At 45.0% G+C, this 22099-nt stretch overlaps 1 protein-coding gene and 2 non-coding genes across 4 annotated transcripts; 1 reads left to right on the top strand and 2 right to left on the bottom strand.

Moving 5' to 3' along the window:
* Positions 1-6348: 6348 nt before the first annotated feature.
* On the bottom strand, positions 6349-6420 carry TRNAW-CCA (transfer RNA tryptophan (anticodon CCA)). The gene has a single exon. It is a non-coding gene; the product is annotated as a tRNA-Trp (tRNA).
* Positions 6421-6656: 236 nt separating this feature from the next.
* Positions 6657-6728, bottom strand: TRNAW-CCA (transfer RNA tryptophan (anticodon CCA)). The gene has a single exon. It is a non-coding gene; the product is annotated as a tRNA-Trp (tRNA).
* An 8620-nt stretch (positions 6729-15348) lies between these two features.
* On the top strand, positions 15349-21913 carry HSBP1L1 (heat shock factor binding protein 1 like 1). Of its 2 annotated transcripts, XM_090039528.1 has the most exons (4): positions 15349-15515; positions 16458-16524; positions 17076-17201; positions 19745-21913. In XM_090039528.1, the coding sequence occupies exons 1-3, from the start codon at positions 15471-15473 to the stop codon at positions 17183-17185; spliced, it is 222 nt and encodes a 73-aa protein (XP_089895654.1). In that variant the 5' UTR covers positions 15349-15470; the 3' UTR covers positions 17186-17201; positions 19745-21913. The 2 variants fall into 2 exon arrangements, 1 of the variants encoding a protein (XP_089895654.1); XR_016441372.1 differs by lacking the exons at positions 15349-15515; positions 16458-16524 and having other exon boundaries at positions 16535-17171.
* Positions 21914-22099: the final 186 nt, after the last annotated feature.

The raw sequence follows: 22099 nt of genomic DNA, 5'->3' as shown, positions 1-22099 counted from the left end.
TAAACACATTTATTCACATACAGCAAAACTAGCATTTACAGTCTCATCCAAAAACCTTCCATTGAACATATGGAGGCTTTGTGTTATTTTGCTAGAGCTACCCAAAACATGGGAGTGATTTTTCCAAAGGAGGGAAATACAAGACGTACTTTTTTTTTTCCAATCAAAAATCCAACCAACTTTAGCTTTCCCTCTCCTAATGTGGGACAGGGCAGAAATGAGGACCCAGGACTGCGGGGAAGAAAACAAATGACTCAGAACTAAAATGAACTATGTTTAGTAGAAGTTCAATACTAAGCTGAAGAAGGTGGCAACGTTTGAACAAACTGAGACCGGTGCTTTTAGGCAACCAAACTTAAAAGTAATTCCATCACTATTTCCATTTTCTGTTCCAGACTCTCCAGACTCTCATGCCTTGCACTCCCTGTAGTCTTTCTCAGTACACATCACATTTCACAATGTAGAATGAGTCTTCTGCAACAGAATTTTGGGCTGCCTTGCCTTGTGGTGAGCAGAGTTTTTAGAGCAGAGGCTTAGTCAATTTTTCACAATGATTTTTGTTGTGCTTCTTAGAAAACTATTTGCTGCAGCTGGATTATTTGTAGTAGCAAGGGTGCCTCACTGCTGCGGTGCCCTGAGCATATAGGCAGCCTGTGGGCCTTATCTACTGATTTAAACTATATATATATATAGAGAGAGAGAGATAATAAAAGCACCACCTGAGCTATGTTTGACAAATGCTGACAAATACATTTGACAAATCCACACAAACAAGTGGAAAGGAGCCTTAAATGGAATCCAAACCATACAGCACAGGTTTCATACAAGTCTGCTGGTTGTACAATGAATGTTTGAATGCAGAAAATACTGTATGAAAATTCTTGAGGTTGCCAGCACACCTTTCAGTTAACACCATAGCCATACTAAACAAATACATTCAGAGCGTGATTTTGAAAGAGTATTAACAAATATGTCTAAACCCTACAGCATGTTTAAGTAGGTCAGGCTCACTCACTCATTCCCATCAAGATGTAAATACTACAGCTGAGTCCAGGCTCTCTCCCACCCCACCAACGCACCAAGATCTGGTTCCCCTAATGATTTCATCTTTCTGATGGGTAGAAAAGATATTTCTTCACAAAACACCAATAATCCCACAATCTCATGCTCCACCCAACAACCTATTAATTACTTTACTAACCCAGAGCATAATGGCGCTACAAAAATGCATTTACGATGTCAGAAGTCACCAGATGGTGACTTTTGCTCACAAACAGGGAAGAATTGGTGAGAAATGTAGTAGTGGATGGCAACTTGGGCAGCAGTGACCATGAGCTGATTGACTTCAGGATCCTGAGGAAAGGAATAAAGGAGACCAGCAGAGTAAGGACCCTGGATGTCAGAAAAGAAGACTTCAACTTGCTCAGGGAATTCATGGGCAGAATCCCCTGGGAAGGCAAACTGAGGGGGAGGGGAGTCCAGGAGAGTTGGCTGTATTTCAGAGAAGCCTTACTTAGAGTGCAGGAGCAGTCCATTTGAATGTGCAGGAAGGCTAGCAAGTATGGCAGAAGACTGGCTTGGCTTAGCAGGGAACACTTCAGTAAACTAAATCACAAAAAGGAAGCTTATAAGTGGAAACTTGGACAAACAACTAGGGAGGAATATAAGAGCATTGCTCGAGCATGTAGGGATGAAGTCAGGAAGGCCAAAGCGCAACTGGAATTGCAGATAGCAAGGGATGTGAGAGGTAACAAGAAGGGTTTCTACAAGTATGTCAGTAGCAAGAGGAGGATCATAGAAAGTGCGGGCCACTTAGTGAATGGGGAAGGCAACCTTGTGACAGAGGATATAGAAATGGCTAAACTGCTTGATGCCTTTTTTGCCTCAGTCTTCACGGGCACGGTCAGCTCCTAGACTACTGCACCAGGCAGCACAGTTTGGGGAGGAGGTGAGCAGCCCTCTGTGGTGAAAGAACAGGTTAGGGACTATTTAGAAAAGCTAGATGTGTTCAAGTTCATGGTGCCAAATCGGATCCACCCAAGGGTGCTGAGGGAGTTGGCTGATGTGATTGCAGAGCTATTGGCCATCATCTTTGAAAACTCATGGCAATCAAGAGATGTCCCAGATGATTGGAAAAGGGCAAACATAGTACCCATATTTAAGAAAGGGAAAAAGGAGGAGTCAGGGAACTACAGACCAGTCAGCCAATCATGTCTGACCAACCTGATTGCTTTCTATGATGAGGTGACTGACTGGCTATGTAGATATGGGGAGACTAGTGGACCTTGATTTTAGCAAGGCTTTTGATACAGTCTCCCACAGCATGAACGACTTGTGCCCCTGACAGCTGGAGAGCACGGCAGTAGTGGTAGCACGGTGATGGTAAGTGGGGGAGCTCCTGCAGACACTGACAGTGCTGTTGGTAGCAGGGTGGGATGGCGAGTGCCAACCGGGGGTGGGCAACCACTCTCAGTCACCGCTGGCAGCGGTGGTAGCAGCCAGCAGAGATTGTGGATTATCTGCAGATGCCACCAGCAATGTTGGCAGCGGGGTGGCAAGTGGCGACCGTCCACAGACGCTGCTGACAGTCAGCGGCGCCTTGTTGTAGGGGGTGTACCGCCATGTTCAGGGGGTGCATATCGCCCCTGTCCCACAGCATTCTCACCAGCAAGCTAAGGAAATACGGGCTGGATGAATGGACTATAAGGTGGATAGAAAACTGGCTGGATCTTTGGGCTCAGAGGGTAGTAATCAATGGTTCGATGTCTAGTTGGCAGCCAGTATTAAGTGGAGTGCCCTGGGGCCAGTTTTGTTTAATGCCTTCATCAACAACCTGGAAAATGGGATGGATTGCACTCTCAGCAAGTTTGCAGATGACACCAAGCTGGGGGGAGTAGTAGATTCAGGGCTAGGATTCAGAGCGACCTAGACCAATTGGAGGATTAGGCCAAAAGAAATCCTGAGGTTCATCAAGGACAAGTTCAGGATCCACTACAGAAAGGATGTGGACAATTGGAGAGAGTCCAGTGGATGGGCAACAAAAATGGTGAGGGGGGTTCAGGGAACATGACTTATGAGGAAAGACTGAGGGAACTGGGCTTATTTAGTCTAGAGAAGAGGAGAATGACAAGGTATTTAATAGCAGCCTTCAACTACCTGAAGAGGGCGTTCAAAAGAGGATGGAGCTAAACTGTTCTCAGTGGTGGGAGATGACAGAACAAGGAGCAACCATCTCAAGTTTCAGCAAGGGAAATTTAGGTTAGATATTAGGAAGAATTTTCTCACTAAGAGGATAGTAAAACACTGGAACAGTTTACCCAGAGAGGTGGTGGAAGCTCCATCCTTGGAGGTTTTCAAGTTAGCTAGACAAAGCTATACTGGGATGATCTAGTTGGGGATGGTCCTACTTTGAGCAGGGGATTGGACTAGATGATCTCCTGAGGTCCCTTCCAGCCCTAACTTTCTATGATTCTATGATATGATAGCTCCAATTAAGGCCTGCTCGCAGAAATCTGGCTGAACTGCCTGTTGTTAGCCATGGGGCAGCTGTTAGAAGGTGTTACTAGTTGGGCTGGAGTCCTCCCATTGAATTCAGCAGTCTTTGAAGTTTGTCACAGCATCAGAAAAACATGTTCTACTTAAGACAGAAAGGAAACCTCCTAGGCAGAGAAAAAACCTCCTAGGCATAGCTAGTGCTTATAGGGTACCCATACATGTAGAACATTAAATAATATCAAGTGCACATGTCTCACAAGACAACCAGTCTCTCAGTTCTACTCCTCAAAGGGAATTTACAAAACACCTTTTGTAGACGAGCCTAGAAACTTCATTTCACATATCTACTGGATACGAAAAATCATGCACTAAATATAGACATTGGATTTATGGCACTTTATAACCTGTCTGCCATCTGATAACCCCAGGTAAACTTTCTACATTTTACCTGCTATGCTACATTTTATCACAGGTCAACATTCCCTTCTTCTGTTTTCCCACCCCACCTACATATCTCACACACAATAACTCCTATCCCCTCTGATCTTCCCTGCCCTGTATTTGCATTTTCACAGACCTGCATTTTGCATATTGGCTTAAGCTTGTATTTGACCCTAGAGGGTACACAGACACCAGCAGACTCTGAAGAGTCAGCCTGAAGAAGGGTGTTTGTGCTCAAAAGCTTGTAAAAAACAATGTTTCCAGCTATTCGGTTGTTCTAATAAAATATATCATATTTGCCCAAATAAACTTGTCTGCCTATGTCCTTAGACCAACACAGCTACAACCAATACCCCCAAAAGAAGTTATTCTCTTTGCGCATTAGACACTGGCCATGTCTACGTGAGTGGCAGACTGCACAGTTGTTAGTGTGTAGTACTTGCTTATGCAAGGACTAAATGACAGTGCAGTAGCTAGCATTACTGCATAGTACTGTCACTGCATGGGTTTTTTCTGACACTGCTGCACAATAACAACGAGCTACTGTTACTAATGTGCAGTAGCATTGCATCACGGTTAGTGCTCGGCAATGCTACTGTGTGGTAGCAACGCACTACCGCACAGTGGGCACATCTACATGTGCACATTTACTGCACAGTAACCAAAATGACTGCACAGTACAGGCACAGAGCTATATGAGCACACTTGTACTGCACAATAAATATGACAACTTATGCAGACTTGGGTGTAAATGCATGTGTGGACGCGCCCAGCGAGAAGGAGCAAGCACACACCTGCAGAGGCAGGGGATAAGGTGTGGGAATTAGAAGAAAAGGAGGCATCTGTGGTTTAGCACACAGCTACTTGACCTGCAGTCAGACACGCTGCCTTGGCACACTATGGTTATCAGAAATAGCCCTCTGCTGTGCCTCCCCTTCAAGACCAAGCAGCCACAGCTTTGTGACATTTTCCCAGGATCTTGTAGAAGGTTTCATGGCATGGGAGCAGGCAAAGTCCTTTTCTCACTGCTTCTTATGTTACACCCAAGATGTCTCTGCGGGCTTTTATTTGATCTGAAGAAGTACAAGAGAAGCCAAAGCAAGTTCCTCCAAACTATACTGTGGTTTATTGGGATGTCATCATCAGTCAGGCAATATTTACAAGAGCAGCTACATACAGCAGAGAATACATACACAGTCATATATTCACTACCAGGTGGGAAGCCCTCAGAAGCCTTCCTCCAGGCTTCAGGTAGTTTGCACACTTTGTGTGGGGGAGTTTTATACAGTTCAGGTTTCTGCACTCCTGCCCATTTCTCTGAGATAAGGGGCTCTTGGCCAATTCAGGAGGGAGCAGGGAAACTGAGTCATGGGCCTGTGGCCATTGTTCTTTCCTAGGGTGGCCTTATCAGCCTTGGGTGTGATCACAGGCCTGTGCGTCCTGACTCCCTTGAAACTGTCCCTCACAATCCACTTCTCTCACAGACTAAGTATTGGGATTCAGACTGGACTGCTCCTGGGGACAGGCATGTAGTGACACACCCAGCCCAGCCAAAAGCAAGAGGGGCCTCTAGGACCCCCCACATCCCCTTTCTAGTACCTTGGGAAGGTTTCACAGCTAAGGGGCCAGGCAAAGAGCTTTCCCCGCTGCCCCTTCCAAAAGGCACAGTGCAGGTGGGCATGAGAGGCAGCAGTGCTTTGCAACAGACAGCAAAGCCTGAATTGCCCGGGACCAGAAGACAGAGGGGACCACAAGGCAGCTACACATTGGCATGTCACTTGTGAGAGCCTGCCAAGCTGTTCCCAAAACACACACACACACACACACACACACACACAGAGTGAGCATATCCCACCTAAGGTGGGCAGGGGCACATACACACGCATCTCCTAGGGTGAGCACACACACTCACAGACACAAACACACCTCCTAGGGTGGGTGTACATGCACGCATACACACCCAGGGGAAATGTGTGCATGCACACACACTCGTAGGACACACACATCCCCCTACAATAAGCACACACATAGCTAAGGTGAGCAGACCTCCACCAAGGTGAGCGCGGGACACACGCACACCAAGGGGGTGAGCAGACCCCCACTAAGGTGAGCGCGGGTGCACACACACACGGACCAAGGGCAACTGCAGAGAGACACGCACAGCCCCTACGGTGAGTGCACATGCACGCGTGCATGCGCGCGCACACCCTACCAGAGGGAGGGAAATCGGCGGGCTCCTCGCCCAGGGAGGGCGGCAGCGAGCGGAGCCCGTCCACCCAGGCAGTTCTGGCCGCGCTGCTTACCCGTGACCCCTCTCGGCTTTCCCGGCATATGCACGGCCCCCATCCCCCGCACAGAGGCACAGGCCGCCCCCACTGAGCGCAAAGGCTGCGAGAGGCAGAAAAGGGAAGATGACCCCGGTGTGATTTGAACACACAACCTTCTGATCTGGAGTCAGACGCGCTGCCGTTGCGCCACGAGGCCGCACACGGAGTTTCTTTTCCCGGTCCTTGGCAGGCGGCGTCCCTCGGCAGAGTCTGGTTCCGTATTGGCAATTGCTTCTGCTTCTGCAAATTGCCGGTAGCTTCCCAACCGCACACCCACGGGGCTGCTACAGTGGCCCTGCCACCCACACCCCCCAGCTGATGAAGACCCACAGATCTGTGCCTACTAAGCACGCCTGCCACTTCCCAGCTTGCTGAGGGAAAAGGGAGTGCTGCTGACTCCGGTGTGATTTGAACACACAGCCTTCTGATCTGGAGTCAGACGCGCTGCCGTTGCGCCACGGAGTCATTTACGAAAACTGTTCGCCGCACGTCCCCCCTCATTTTTTTGAGTTAAACCCCTAATCTAAAGGGTGTCTGCTTCTTGCTGGTACATGAAGAAAGCGAAGCCTTGGTCGTGGTTCAGGCTTCCCCACAGCAACACTCCCCATAGCTCCCCGCTGCTCGCGGCCAGGCAAGTGCATGTAGATCAGCCACAAGAGAAGCAGAGGGTGAGGCCAAGGCAGAGGCAAATACACGAAGGGGGGGCCTGCACCATATTGTCCTCGACAGATTTGGGCTAGTGAAGTGGGTCCAAAAGGAGCAGCTGTGACCCTGGTGTGATTTGAACACACAGCCTTCTGATCTGGAGTCAGATGCACTGCTATCACAGCGCAAGGTCAGCTGAATACAGGGTGGCACTGGTCCACCCTTTCCCTGAACTGCCACAGGGCCTGCCCTGCCACCCCTGGGACCTCCAGACTCCCCCTGCTTAATCTCTCTTAAGAAAAACGCTTCCCACAAAGCACAATGCAGAAGGCAACCCAGAGGGGCAAAAAGGGGATTGAGGAGCCGAGCCCACATGGCAGACTGCTGTGCTAGAGGCACTGCTGACAGCCCCCAAAGGGAACCCAGGAGCCTGGGGAGCGTCCCTTCTGCAAACACCTTCATTTCATCACAGTCATTTTCTTCCATGTCTTCTAATAATTTCCACTGGCTTAAAAAAACAGACAACTAGTTTGATTCAGATCTCAGCATTTTCTCTAGCAGCAACCTGGAGACCTTACAGAGGACAAGTCCATTGTCTTCCATGAAGTACCTGTGATGCATCCAAATGACCACTTTCACCCTTCCTCTGCCTGACCAAAGGTGTTTGTGCCCGAAAGTTTGCAAAGAACATTTTTTCCAGCTATTTGGTCTCATAAAAGATCCTTGTGAATCTGTTTGGATCTTAGCATGGCACTAATAGCCTTTTCCCACCTTGATCCAAGGCTCTTGATATCCTCCATCATAAGGTGATTTTGGCTTGCATGTATCTTCTAAGTGGAAGGAGATAAATCTTTACTTGACTAACTGACTTATCTTTTACTGTTGGCTTTAGTCTGCTGGTTTTAGTTTAGTCTTACATACAGTGCTGTAGTACAGAGGTTCCCAACCTCTGGACTACAGCCTGGTACCAAGCTGTGAAGGGTTGGCTGCCAATCTGCAGGAGGGTTGGCTGCCAGGCTGGAAGTCCAGAAGTGACTAGCAGACTGCAGAGCAGCAGCCAACACTTTTTTATACCAAGTATAAACAAGTTATAAACATGGCTGAGCTGCTCGATTCCCATAGGGAGGAACTCTCAAATTAGGATCTTCTTGAGCTGGCTAAGAAGCGCCATGAAGAGGAAGAGCCCATGGAAGAAAATTAAAGGCCCTTCCCCCAAGTTCTCACGATGAAAGGCACAGCTGATGCATTCAAACTTTTGGATGGTTACCTAGCCTTCTTTGATGAAAACGACCCCAATCATGAAAGAAGTGCTAAGGCTGCCAGGCTAATAAAGGAAGCCAATGTAAAGCTCCCTGTAAAGCTCTACACAGAGCTTTACAGGGAGAAGCGGCACTGCTCAGCACAGTCTTCCTTGGACAAGTTCTTCAGGAAGTGAGACAGCACTATCCTGAGTCAATCAACCGACACTCAGCCCTCTACATCTGGGGGAGAGCCGACCACTTCTGGGGAGAGATATCACCACCATCTTTTGTTGTTCCACCTGGATGAGGACGTGGCTCCCCATTGATGGATGGATTGAAGATTGTTGTATGTCCATTTTGTATTTTTGTGTGTGTTTCTTTTAATGTAAGTGAATAAATATGTTTACAATATGTTTTTGTAACAATAAATAAAGTATTGGTTGAAAAAGGTTTTATTTTGGTACCTTTGGTGTCATAAATGTGAGGACTAAGGAACGCAACCCCTCACTTTTCTACTATTTCCTACGGGAAAATTCACCTCGAGTCGCGCGAATTCGACATACGCAAGATTTCTCAGGAACGCAATATACAAGTTGGGAGTCTACTGTAAATTGGATTTTGGACTAAACAAACGCATATTAAACCCACTGCCTGTTTTTAGCCCTTGTAATTAGGAAGCTGGATGCACCCAGAGCATGCAGGAGGTTAGAATGCTAAGAATGAGTCTTACACCTTGCAGAGGATGACTGTCACTATAGGTTGGGCAAGCTGAATAAGGATGACAAGGGAGTCAGGGGCTGGAGGGGAAGAACTGCACATGTGAGCAGCTTTACTGCAAGCACTTTCTGCCCTAAGCCTCCAGTGCCCACAAGCAGTCCCAGCCTTCCAAAGCACAATGAATCTTCCCTTCACTTCCTAAGTTAAAAGTGCTGTGATTGAAAGTAAAAGAAGCCTCTGCACACCTTAGACCCTCTTCACTTGTTAGAGTTAGGGGTAGAGAGTGGGCCAAGTTTGGAGCGGTCTTTCTGGCTGGGCGTGGTAGGAGTCATGGAGCTATGTTTAGGTCACTGGTAGGTAGGGAAGTACAGGTTCCTATCCTGATCTTGTGCTCCCCACAAAGGAGGCATCTGGGGCTGCTGCCCTAGTTGCACCTCCTTCCCCAAGTTACATTACCATTAGTGGCCTTCCCCTCTCCTCTCTGCCTCCCCTTTGCTGGGCACCATGATTTTATCCCCTTCCCATTCTCACAACCCCACCTCACCCCAGTCGTCCGCCTTTACCTATACCTTGTTTAAATGAGCAAGAAGCAAAAATCTCCACACATGCTGGCTGGGAATGTGGGAACCTATAGAATTGCATTCACTATGTTTTAATGATTTCAAACCTTTGTGTAGTCTTAATACTATGGGAAGTCTTTCTGTGGCTTCAGAGCCTCCCTGAAGGTATTTGTCAGCCTGTGTGAGGAATACTGTGAGGCACTGCAAGTACATGTGACCCCTAGTTGGATTTGGTAGGAGCATGGAAAGCAGTGACTGCATCCTGTGTTGGCTCTGTGGTGTGTGAGGTGGGGTGGGTCTGAATCTTCCTTTATTCCATGAAGGTAAAGGCTGATGAATGGTGCGGAGCTGGAAAGGGACAGAAATCCCTATGGCCAAAAAGTGTAAGGCGTTCCGGGGATGGAGAAGCATGAACCAGCTCCCTGTGCTTCCCTGTCACAGCGGTAGTGCCTTTGACTACATCAGGAACTTGTTTAAATCACACAGGGGCCAAGTTTTTCTTTGTGGGTTATTTTTCAGTTCTTGTTAGTTTATGTCCAACCTCTAAGATTTCAGAAGTCTGTTGGCAGTGAGGGATTGGGCAGAGACAAAGGGAGTTTGGCCAAGGACTGTAGTGGAAGAGCTAATGACATTGCCTAGAAGGCTGAGGCAGACAGGAAGGGTGTCCGGTATGTATATTAGGTGAGTACACAGAGAGCCTTGAAGCCTACCACAATTGTAAGAAATATTGCCTTTTTATGCAGAAGGGGAACAGAACAGATTTGAAGGGAAGGTTAAATGAAGAGGCTGGAAGGTGAAGAAGGATATTGGGGATTACTTTTGATAAGGGTTATTGTAACCACTTTAATCAATAATAAGATATTACTGCAACCATAGTAAATGGTTATTTTGACAAAATTCTAAGCTAGCTCATCTTGAATGACCAAATAAATTACAGAGTTTAGAATAAAAAAAATTTTAATTATGGGCGCGTAACTTTTTAAAAAGTGCAATGGGCTTTGAACTTGAGGAGTATATGGATGACAATGCTGATAGACATATGTACTCTGGGCTTGATTTTTCAAGCCCTTTGGCCTGGTTAGATTCTAAACACTTAGATCATTGTGTCCAACCACACAAGACCGTTGAAACAAAATGAGACACCTTAGATTGGCTTCTTTTGTTAGAATTTGCAGATCTAAAAATATCCTTATGTCAACACATTAATAGATTTTACGGGAAATTCTTGCAACTCAGGTCTCTGGAAAAATCAATCATTACTTGCATGTTGCTCTACTGAACATTTTAGGCTTTGTGTGGGTTACTGTACTATGCAGTTAAGAGAAAAACAACACCTCACTGTGCTATTTAATGACAGTTCGATCACAAGACAGGAAACCACAGCCATTTAAAACAAAAATTTATCTAAAAGCATTTCACAGACTCACTGGGTTAAAACTCAAGTTTTAAAACTATACCCAGCATTATTGCACATCTACTAGTTGTAAATGTTTTGTGTTTGAATAAAAGGAAAATGCATCAGCATCTATCAAACTCTCCACTAAATATTTACCTGAGAAACTCTTTTGAGGCCCCTGCTACACATGCAGGTAAAGGTGCAATGGGATCTAATGCACAATTCACAATTCAATCATACATTAGATCCCAATGCACCTTATGACTGGTGCAGGGGGAACCTGATCTCTGGCTCCCTCTGCACTAGCAAAAAGCAAGCTCCCATGGCTGGAAGCCCCATGCATCCCAGTTGAGGGGCTCCCAGCTGGGGGAGGGGGTCCCAAACATTGCTGGGGCCGAAGGATTGCAACTGCAGTGATCTCCCTGCCCTGAGGGTTGTGGGAAAGCACTGAGGCTGGAGGATCACAGTGATCACAATTTCCCAGGACAGGGGGAACACCCCTGTGGTAATCATCTGGCCCAAGGTATTTCTCCGCACCCCCAAGGCATGGGACAATCACCCCTGCAGCAGTCCTTCAGCCCCAGGAGTTTCCCACACCCCCCAGGCTTAGGGATTATAGCAGCCATGATCCCCAGGGGTTTCCTGCACCCCCATGCCCTAGGGATCACAGCTGCCATGGTCCCTAGGGTCTGGGGATCTGTGTGAAACCCCCAGACCCTGGGGATCATTGCTGTTGCATCCTTAGAGCTAGGGAGTTTTATGCTGGGCATGGTTCACCCCTGCAGCTGGGAGCAGCTTCTAGTTGCAGGTGAAACCTTCTACATGTGCAAATTAAAGCTTGATACCCACCAGCTATAAAGTTAGTACACATTTTTGAGGTCTAACTTTGTAGCTGGTTGGAGCTTTGTATGGTGTGATAGCTACTTTGCATGTATAACTGGTCTTTAGGTAATGGTGCAATTAACTAGTTAATTGTGCAATACCTGTAACCTGTAGAGGGGGCCTCAAGGTTGCAGAACTTGATCAGCTACCGGTTTGGATAAATGGGAGAAGTACCTGAAAGTCAGTTGTGGAAGACAACAATCCTTTTCATGTGTTAAAATAAGCAAACAACAAAGGTTACCACAACAATTCAGTAAACTATCAATACTGTTTCCACCCCCCTGTTCTTGGCTTGTTCAAGCTATTTCTTCTAAATGCTACCTTCTTCCCTATAAGCTCAGTAAAATAAACTCTCACTCTAAAAACAAAATGAAACAAATTCCAGCAAGCAAGTGAACAAAAACAATCCCTAGAATAGGATTTTGTTTTTAATCTGCTTTTATCTTTTTATTGTCTGCCATTATGTTTCACTTTTTTAATGCTGTTTTGTATTGATACAACATGAATTTAATAATTTAGAATGGTGCTTTTTTGGATTGAATCCACATATTCACATATTAAAATGACAGGCTATTGAATCCAATGCATTTTTTCCTCTTTCTTTTTAACTGTGTCAGTGTCGCTTTGATTATGCTGATGTTTTATAGCGGTCAGCCTTCACATTTAAAGTCTCATTTAACGGGGAGAGATCCTATGTAAAATAATTGTGCATATTTTTAAATTTGCACTCTGATAAGCGTCTATGCCTATTTTCTTAACAGTAAACATTCAGGTTATCATCAGAAATGGAAGCAGAGTCACTTGTTTATTCACTCATTTGAAAAATTTAAGCGAGGCCAGGAGTCACCAACCTGTGCCACACATCACAAGTGGCACAGGCAGATCAGGAAGGGAACAAGCAGCATAATAGCAAATTAGGCAGAGGAAGAGGATATGAGTAACACTTGGGGAAGTTGCAGACCTAATTAGTGGCAGGCTTGTCAAAAAGTTTGACACCCAACTGGGTTAGGCAGCTTATGTATGGGTCAAGTTGCATGGCACACTTAGCATGTGTTAATTTTATTTACATTGCAAGCATTCACACATTTTAACAGGATAACATGGGCTAAGTGTACTGGTACAGTAACATGTCATAGCACAGTTACACTTTTTTCCAGCAACAAGTATCTCTAGATTGTATTAAGTAACACACTGTTGAGCTAATGTTGGACTGCTCCACAGAGATAATCCAATTCATTGCAGTCCGGGGCTGGGGCTCCCAACCCACTGATTGTAGGTCCCAGCGGAAGGACAGCATGAAAGTCTCCAAACTGGCTCTGGTGAGGTTCCACATCTGGGGCTGAAAATCAGCTGATTTTTGATCCCAGACATAGGACTGCAACAGTCTCTAACAGCTCTGATGCAGGGCACTGGTGGGATCCAGTAATTGAAACAAAACATGCAGAGGTTTTGTTGCACACAAGCTATGCGTGTCGTGGGATTGTAGTAAGCAATGTCTAAGTTTACCATATTCTAATTTCAGTATATGTTAAATGTCCCATGCAACAAAGTCCTATGTCTGTTAGAGATACTGTGCCATTTTTGGTGGCAGTCCACATACAAATGTCAAACATGGAGATGGTCTTTTTCATTTTGTGACTGTAAGGGAGGAAGAGAGATGGTATGAGTAACAGTATTTAGCCACCTGTTTGTGCCTGTCCATGCCAGTGAATGAATTAGTCTCTAACATTCACGTTTGTGAATGCACGTCCATGGATTTGTTCGTTCATGTATTCCTAATGTGTTTCTTCACTGAAGGCCAGAGAGGAGCATTAGGTTATTTGGTTTTACTACCTGTATATGCTAATGAGCTTGTACGTGTAGAAAAAAAGGACAAGAAAAGATTGCAAGAAGCCATGTAGTCCAGTTGCCGGCTCAAGGCAGGATCATGGGTGTACTTATGTACCTAACCTTGTGTATACAGTGCCTTTCCAGTGTTTGGCTCCCCAGTTCTGGATGTGAGGCAGCCCTAGCACAGAGAACATCCCTCAGTCTGTCTACAGCAGCAGTTCTCAAACTTGTTTGACTCTGGAACATTTTGGAATTGAGAAGTACCTTGTTTCAAAGACAGATTCCACTCATTTTTTGGCTGTGGAAAGGAAAAAAGAGCCTTTCTGCTGTTGCAAAGAACAGAGAAAACTCACAACAGGGCAGACAGCTTATGGCACCCTGGATTTCTACTTGAAGTCTCAGGGCTGGTGGACAGAGGTGATATCTTTTATTAGACCAAGATTTTTGCAAAAAAAATTCTTTAATTGCAAGTTTTTGGGTACAAACAACCTTCATCAGGCATCAGAGAAAAGATTGTAAAAGTTCTCCTGGGTAGAAATGAAGTTCATATTTCATAAGATTTCACAGAGGAGTCAGTAAATGGAAAAACTCTCTGGGCATCAGTTCTTAGCTGGTAAGGAGTCTCAGCTCTCCTGTGAGGCTGTGATGATGGTACAAATTACCTTAGACAAAGCAGGAGCAGGATCTCAGGTTTCAGGTGGTCAAAGTTGTTTCCTGCTTGGGAAAATATGAAGATTTAATTGAAAAAATAGGCTAAAATGTTATATCTTCCATGTGTCAGGTATCCAGGTTGTAGCCATATTGGTCTAGAGGAAAAAGGAATCAGGGCTTGTGGGCAGGGTTGATATCTTTTATTAGACCAACAAGATCTTTGCAAAAAAAAAGTCTTTAATTGCAAGCTTTCAGGCACAAACACCTTTCTATGATGCCTGATGAAGGGTGTTTGTGCCTGAAAGCTTGCAATTAATAATTTTTTTTGCAAAAATCCTGTTGGTCTAATAAAAGATAACACCCCTGTCCACAAGCCCTGATTCCTTTTTCCTTTAGACCAGAGGTTCTTAAACTGTGGTCTGCGGACCACCACTGGTCCACGAGCTCCCTTCAGGTGGTTCGCAGAAAGGTTGGAGCAATCAAGAATATCTAGACTTACAAGGTACAACTACTGATATTAAAATATGAGTTGTGCGCTCTGATTTGTAGAACAAAGAAAAGCTTATTCAGTGGTCTGGCCAAGACCACTCACCGATTTTCAAGCGGTTCGTGGGGGAAAAAACGTTTGAGAACTACTGCTCTAGACCACTATGGCTACAGCCTGGATACCTGAAGTCTCTGGGTTCAATGTGTGTGCATGAACGTCGTGTGCCTCCCGAGGCTGGGGGGCACAGTGACCACCCGCAGGCGGTGGTGGCGGTGTAGTGGTGGCGAGCAGGGAGGCCCCCCCAGCAGCTGCAGCGGTGTCAGTGACGGGGACAGCGAGGTGGCGAGCGCCGACCAGCGGTGGGGGGGAGGTGGCGAGCAGCGACCACCCACAGGTGCCGCCGGCATCATCGGGGCGCACACCCTACGTGTAGCCAGTGGGGCGGTGAAGAGTGCTAGCACTGCAGGGCACCCTTCCGGAGGTTCTCGCGGCACCCCAGAGGCTGCGCCGCCCTGGCTGAGGGTCGCTGCTCTACAGCACGTCCAGCTCGTCCCTCAGGAGCATCTATCTCCGACCTGACTGCTGGCTGTCAGCGCTACCTGCCTCTGTGCGCAGTGCATCTGCCAGCCGGGGCGTCTCCACCCTCCCAGGGAGTGTCTGGCATCCGAGGTATGTGGCAGCTGGTTGGCGGGGAAGGGGGCTGGCACCAACGGGCCAGAGCTCCCTGCCGCCCTGGCCGGGCGGGCCCCTGCCTGGGCGCTGAGCGCTCGGCGGCCCGGGAAGGCGGGAGCCGGCAGCATGGCAGAGAGCGACCCGCAGAGCGCCCGCGGCCTCTCGCGCTTCGTGAGTACGGGCTGAGCCCGCGCCTCCGCCGGGCACTCGGGGACGAGGGCTCCTTGGTCCGTCGCAGTGCGCTGCGCGCCCCCCCCCCCCCCCGCCCGCCCGCCCTTTGGTGAGCCCTGCGGGGCTGCACCGCCTCCTGCTCTCGACCCGAGAGCTGCGCTCCGCTCTGGGCGGCTTGACTTATCCTCGCAGCCTGGGAGTGGTGCCCCAGTGACCTAGGAGGCCTCTGCCTCTTCCCGGCTATTCTGACCCCTCAGCCACGTGTACAGACTGTAGCTCAGGGCTTCCCAAACTCTTCCCCAGCATGACCCCATTTGCTTCAACCTTCAAAATTATTAATTGCAAACTTTCAGGCACGAACACCCCTCACTCCCCGCCATGCGCTGATGTTGGACCCCGTATGGGGTCTCCTCTAGGGTTGGAGTTACACGCTGATTCTTCGGAGAGGGGGGAGGGTCTGCAAAAAATATTAGGTGGACTTGTTAATCAATGAACCCATCTAAGTGAAGGAGCAATCCAATCAGAGACCTCCCCCCAGGTTATGATTTTCAAATTTTAGAGGGTTGTCTCCAAGCTCCCCCTTAATTTGCACCCCAGCCGCAACTAACAGGTTGGGACTGGCTGCTATATATGCTTCCCTGTGCTCTTTCTGTTGGTACATGTATCAACTTCCCACCACCCACTGCTTTCCCAAGGCCTGTGCCCCTGGAACTCTTCAAGAGGAGACTGGACAGTCATCTTGCTGGGGTCACCTGACCCCGCCTGTCTTTCTTGCTTGGTGCAGGGGGCTGGACCCCATGATCTTTTGAGGTCCCTTCCAGCCTTGCAATCTGTGAATGTGTGAATCTTACCTTTCACGGGCCTCCCATGCAGGATACAAAGCTCAAGTCAAGGGATGGTCTGGCTGAGGTATGCTTTCATTAGTCTGTTTTTTTCCTCCAGGCAGAGAACTTGATAGAGCAGCTGCAGGACAACTTTCAAGCTTTGACTGCGGAGTTATCCCTGAGAAATATCCTTACTGTGACTCCCTGTATTCAGAACTGAATAGGGGGAAAATGTGATAGAAGATTGTTTAAATTGTATAAAGAAGCATCCCAGGGAGTGGGATAGGGGGCTTGGTTATGACTCAGGATCTAGTGGCATTTGTACTCCTGTTTGGTATTCAGAGATATTGAACACAGTTGTGCCTTTTTGGTACATCAGTAGGTGCAGCTATCACTTACCTTATATAACTACCAGGTAGCCTATATTTTCACAGCAATTTATTGAGGCACATTTTGCAAGAGAACAGGTTCTTTAAGGATAAAATATGTTTCAGTTCTACTCGGTAGGTAGACTGTCTGAATCACATTCAGAGCACAGCTCCTTTTCTCTTTATAAGAATAACGAAGGAGATTGTCCTGTGGTGTCCCTGCCCACTTCAGTTTGCATCAAGCGAGCCAGAAATGGGTATGCTATTGGGGAAGAGGAACTTCACCCAGGGAAACATTTATAGAAGCTAAAACCAGCAAAACTGTATGATGAGTAGCAGGAGCTCTAAAGTTCTCCTTAACTTTTTACTGGATGAAATGGGCGAGCGAATCAGTGACCTGGAAAAGCATGTCACTGACCTAATGGCACAAGCTGGGATAGAAAACACCAATGGGAGACTTGATGGTGAGACAGATTAGTCTGCAAAACCACATTGTGCGTAATTGTGCCGTGTAGTTAAGAGCATAATAATAATTATGCTTCTACAATACTGGACAGGAGGGTTCTACACTATTGCCCAGGCTATGGAAGCAATATCTAGTCTCCACCTCTTGTAACAATGGGCTTGTAAGCTGCTGTTTACAATCCCAATACCTGCAATGGAGAAGGAACAGTCTCTCCCTTTACGCTGTCTTTTTTAGATTCAGATCAGTAGGAATACACTTTCTCTAACAGTCCAAACTCTTGGTATAGATAAGGCTAGTGTAGGTAGTAGAATTTGCTCCTAAACATCAATACCAACATATTTTTTGTAGAAATTAAGTTGCTGTTATCTTAAAAAAATAAATGATACTTTACATCTTTCCACTTAGTCTGTCAGGATGCCAGTTACCTGCTTAAGTAGTTCCTTAAGGGGATTTGCTACATCTACAAGGTATCTGAAAAGAAAGCATCACCTTGTGGATTTCATTTAAATTCTTTATACAAATGTCACTCAAGAATATATATGAACTGAAGAGCTCTTGCAAACAAGACTGCAAATCAGAACTGCTTTTTAGCAGATAAAGAGGATAAAACCTGAAACCATTTTTTTAAGTGTTATGAAGTATAAGCCTCTTCATCTGCTAGAAATTATTCCCAGGTACAACTACTTATTTCCTAACAGGAAGCAGAAAAGTTAGAAAATAATAATGCTTCAGGTCGCCCCAATATATTCTGAATAACAGTGTATGTATAGGTTAAGCTAGAATATAATTTTATCCTTGTGTTCCATCATAAACATAGCTCCTGATTTTAATCCATTGTCTAATTATGCACCTTTGTCATGTAAAAGTTGCATTTATTTGGAAAATAAACAGTATTTATTTTGTTTAAGCAGCTTCCCAAGGTCACCTTAAAAATCATTGTAGTTGAGATTTGAATCATAGAAAATTAGGATTGGAAGGGACTGCAGGAAGTTATTTAGTCCAACCCCCTCCTCAAAGCAAGACCATCCCCAACTAGGTCATCCTAGTCAAGGCTTTGTCTAGCCAGATATTTAAAACCTCCAAGGATGGATTCCACAACCTCTCTGGTAGCCTGCCCCAGTGTTTTACCACCCTGCTATTGAAAGTTTTTCTTAATATCTAGCCTAAATTTCCCTTGCTGCCACTTGAGACAATTGCTCCTTGTTCTGTCATCTGCCACCACTGAGAACAGCCACCCTCTTTGGAATCTCCCTTCAGGTAGTTAAGGACTGCTGTTAAATCAGTCTTCTCTTCCATAGACTAAATAAGCCCAGTTCCTTCAGCCTCTCCTCAGAACTCATGCACCTCAAACCATTTTCACTGCCCTCTGCTGGACTCTCTCCAAGTTGACATCTTTTCTGTAGTGGGTGGCACCAGTGCTGAACAGAGAGCAAAAATCACTTCCCTTGATCTCCTGGCAGTGCTCCTACTAATGCAGCCTAGTATGCCACTAGCCTTCTTCACAACAAGGGCACACTGTTGGCTTATATCGAACTTACTGTCCACTGTAACCTCCAGGTCCTTTTCTGCAAAGCTGTTGCTTAGCCAGTCAGTCCCCAGCCTGTAGCCATGCATGGGATTGTTTTATCCTAAGTGCAGGATTTTGCACTTGTCTTCATGAGATTTCTTTTGGTCCAATCCTCCAATTTGTCTAGGTCTCTCTGAATCCTAGCCCTACTCTCTAGTATATCTACTACTCCCCCCCAGTTTGGTGTCATCTGTAAAGTTGCTGAGAGTGCACCCAATTGATGGAGGGGCCCCAACAGCACTGCCACTTCCTGCTGATCAGCTGGGAAGGCAAGAAGTATGCTTTTAAATATGCAGCAGTTTTTGCCTCCCAACCAATCAGCATCAAGTAGCAGGGCTGGTAGGGCCCCTCTGTGGCAAAACAAGCAAGATTAAAGGAGCTGCTGCACAGCACACTACTGCCCTGATTTCAGTAGGTCCCTAATTATACACAGTTTTTACTATATATCAGTAGGTACAAAAGTGCTGGTTAAAAGTGTGTGTATGGAGTACCTATGCTGAAACTTACAGCAGTTTCAAAAGAGGTAAAATGCATCAATTCTGAATGAGCTAAGTTACTACAGGCACATTTATTTCAAAGCCTGTTTTCAAATTTGCTTATTGCTATATGCTCAGGGAGAGCAAAGTCTAGCAGAGGGCAGGGGGGGAGCAAGGGGAAGGGGCTACGGGGCAAAAAGTTCAGGGGGCAGAGGAGCTACTTGATCTCCCAAGATTAGTTTTCTCTGTTGTAGCAGTGGGAGGGAGACAAATTCAAGGCAGACCTCCAATAAATAGATTCTATACCTGGAATTTAAAAAAATATATATAATTTTTCCATATATAGAACCAAATTATTGGGAGTCATTTTATATTCAGAGTACTCTTAGATTCAAGTAAATATGGTAACAATAGAGCACTCTGTCCAGCTTTTAAATTATAAAAATGTTTCTATGGTTTTTATTGAAACACATTAATGAATAATTGAAGAAACTAAAACCTATTTACCAATGTGTTACTTCTTTATAGAACCGAAAATGAGAGTCTAGCGACCAAGAAAGATAGGTCAAAATCTGTGCTGCGCTGAGTCTGGAAAGACAAAGATCATCTATCAACAGATTTCTACAAATGTGTTAAGTGAAAAGCAATATCAAACTCTGTAAAGGACTTTACATGGTGTATTTTCATTTTATGATCATGCACAATGATTGATACCTGAAATATCTATTTGTAATAGGTAAAATATACAAACCTATATAATGAGCAACTCCAGTGAAAGAAAAGAATATATGAATATAAGTTCTTAGGCATGTGAAGACTCCATTCTTTTTTATTTTTGCTCTAGTAAAAGGGTAGAATATTAAGTTTGTGACTATCTCATAAGTGACACATTTTACTTTTTTGGAGGAGAAATGCTATTTTTTAAAAATACAGCAATTGTAGGGGGCACAAAATTGCTGTACCCATACCATAATCTAATGAATTTTCTCAGCCATGACATTTTTTAAATAAAGGATTAAATAAAAAGTTGTACATTTTTATAACATTTTAAATGGTTTGCTAAAGGTCAATAACTCATTTAAAAAAAGAAAACAAACACAATTTTAATATTTGCATTTGTTTCATGACTTTCTTGTTTTTCTTTATTTTCTCAAGTTATATGTTTCTGGAATAACTACGTCCAATTTTAACAAGGTATTTCCATACCACCCCAACAGCATCTGCATGTGGCACACAAAGGGAGGATGACAGGAAACACAAAAACAGAAGGCTGAGAAGGAGATCAGGGAGGGAGCACAGGGTAGGAAGCAGAAAGCAGAGCAGAAGATTGGGCATAAGCACAGAGTACAGAGCAGAAAGAGCTGCAGATTGGGCAAAGAACTGGATCACAGTGGTACTTGGGAAGGGTGCAGGGCTAATTTGTGGCATGCTTGCCAAAAAAGCCCCACTGTTTTATATAAAAAAAAGCAAAGGAAAGATTGGGTAAAATATCTGGACTGGAAGAGGCTAGCAGTGCCTTTTTTAAACCTGGTCAGCATTAACTAATGCTCAGAACCCATCCTGGACTCAGCCTTTGACTAAGGAAACTCAAATGCTTTAAGAACGATTTAATACATTTAAATTTGACTATATTATAGGTTTACTTCCATCTAGCTAGGTCTATTTAAAAAACATTTAGCTAATGTAGTGTAATTTTTCAAATACAGATGAAAGCTCACTCTTGGTAAGTGATGGGAAAAAAGATCCAGATGAGATATATCCACACAGTAACAATGGTCTGCTAAACATACACCCTTCCTCTGCCTAATCATCTCATCAAGACAATCCAGTTTAATGTAGGGAGGAGAGCTGGAGAAAAACAAAACAAATAAATCAACTACTTTGCAAATGTCAAATGATTTGCCAGCTACGTTAGAGAGAGATAGATTCAGATAGGAGCTAACCAAGTTTTTAAAACATCTCTAGACATTATTAAATCAAGCATATCTAGGACACCTCTTCCTTTTATCTTAAAATATGCCATCACAGCTAAATACTAACCCCCCACCAGAGTCAGCATCTTCCATTCACTCTACCATCCAAATTAAGTTTTACAGACCTAAATTTTGAAGCCATTCCAAAAGCTGCTTCTGCCTTTTGGGAAGTTCCCATTTAAACAAAGAAAGGCAAGCACCCAATGCTGCAAGTGTTTACCTTGACACTACTATATCATGGCTATAAGGCATAATTAAAATGTCCATGCCACAAAGCATTAGTTTTGATCTGATGGACGTGTGGCAGCATGACAACTCCTTATCCTGTACATAATGCCTGAATTCCTTTCCCCACAGTGTATGACTTTGCATTTGTCCATATTAAAACATTTTGGCTAGATGGGCTGAAGTTACCAAACCAAGCCTGAGTGCTCTCTTCTCATTGTTATTTACTATTTTGCTAAGCTCTGTCAATAACCCTTACACATAACACAAATAATTCATATTTATTTCCAGATAATTGATCTGAATCTTGAATAGTATTAGGCTTGATATAAACCCTTATGGAACACCACTGGAAAGATCCCCATTCAATGATTAGTTGCCAAAGGGAAACATTTTCCAACCAAAAAAAACCCCCAAACAACTGTCAGCCAACTCATATTCTACTTGCATTAAAAATCAGAATTTAGTTTAGTATTAAATCAAATACCTTCTTAAGACATCTAGGATATCTACACAGTCCTTTCATCAGCCACATTTACAATCTCAATAAAATGAGCCAGGTTTGCTTGTAAAAAAACCCCCAAACCCTCTATTCCTGTTGTTTTATTCTTCATCAGTTTCATATTGTTTTAGCCAGAACTGATGTGAGGCTTAGTGGTTTTTAAGGGTGCTAACAGATGTGTAG

Source organism: Crocodylus siamensis, chromosome 3 (assembly GCF_052110815.1).
Source record: "Crocodylus siamensis isolate JL-2025a chromosome 3, ASM5211081v1, whole genome shotgun sequence".
Taxonomy (NCBI): domain Eukaryota; kingdom Metazoa; phylum Chordata; order Crocodylia; family Crocodylidae; genus Crocodylus; species Crocodylus siamensis.
The sequence above is the reverse complement of the archived record's forward strand: the minus strand, read 5'-3'. Positions and strand labels throughout refer to the sequence as shown.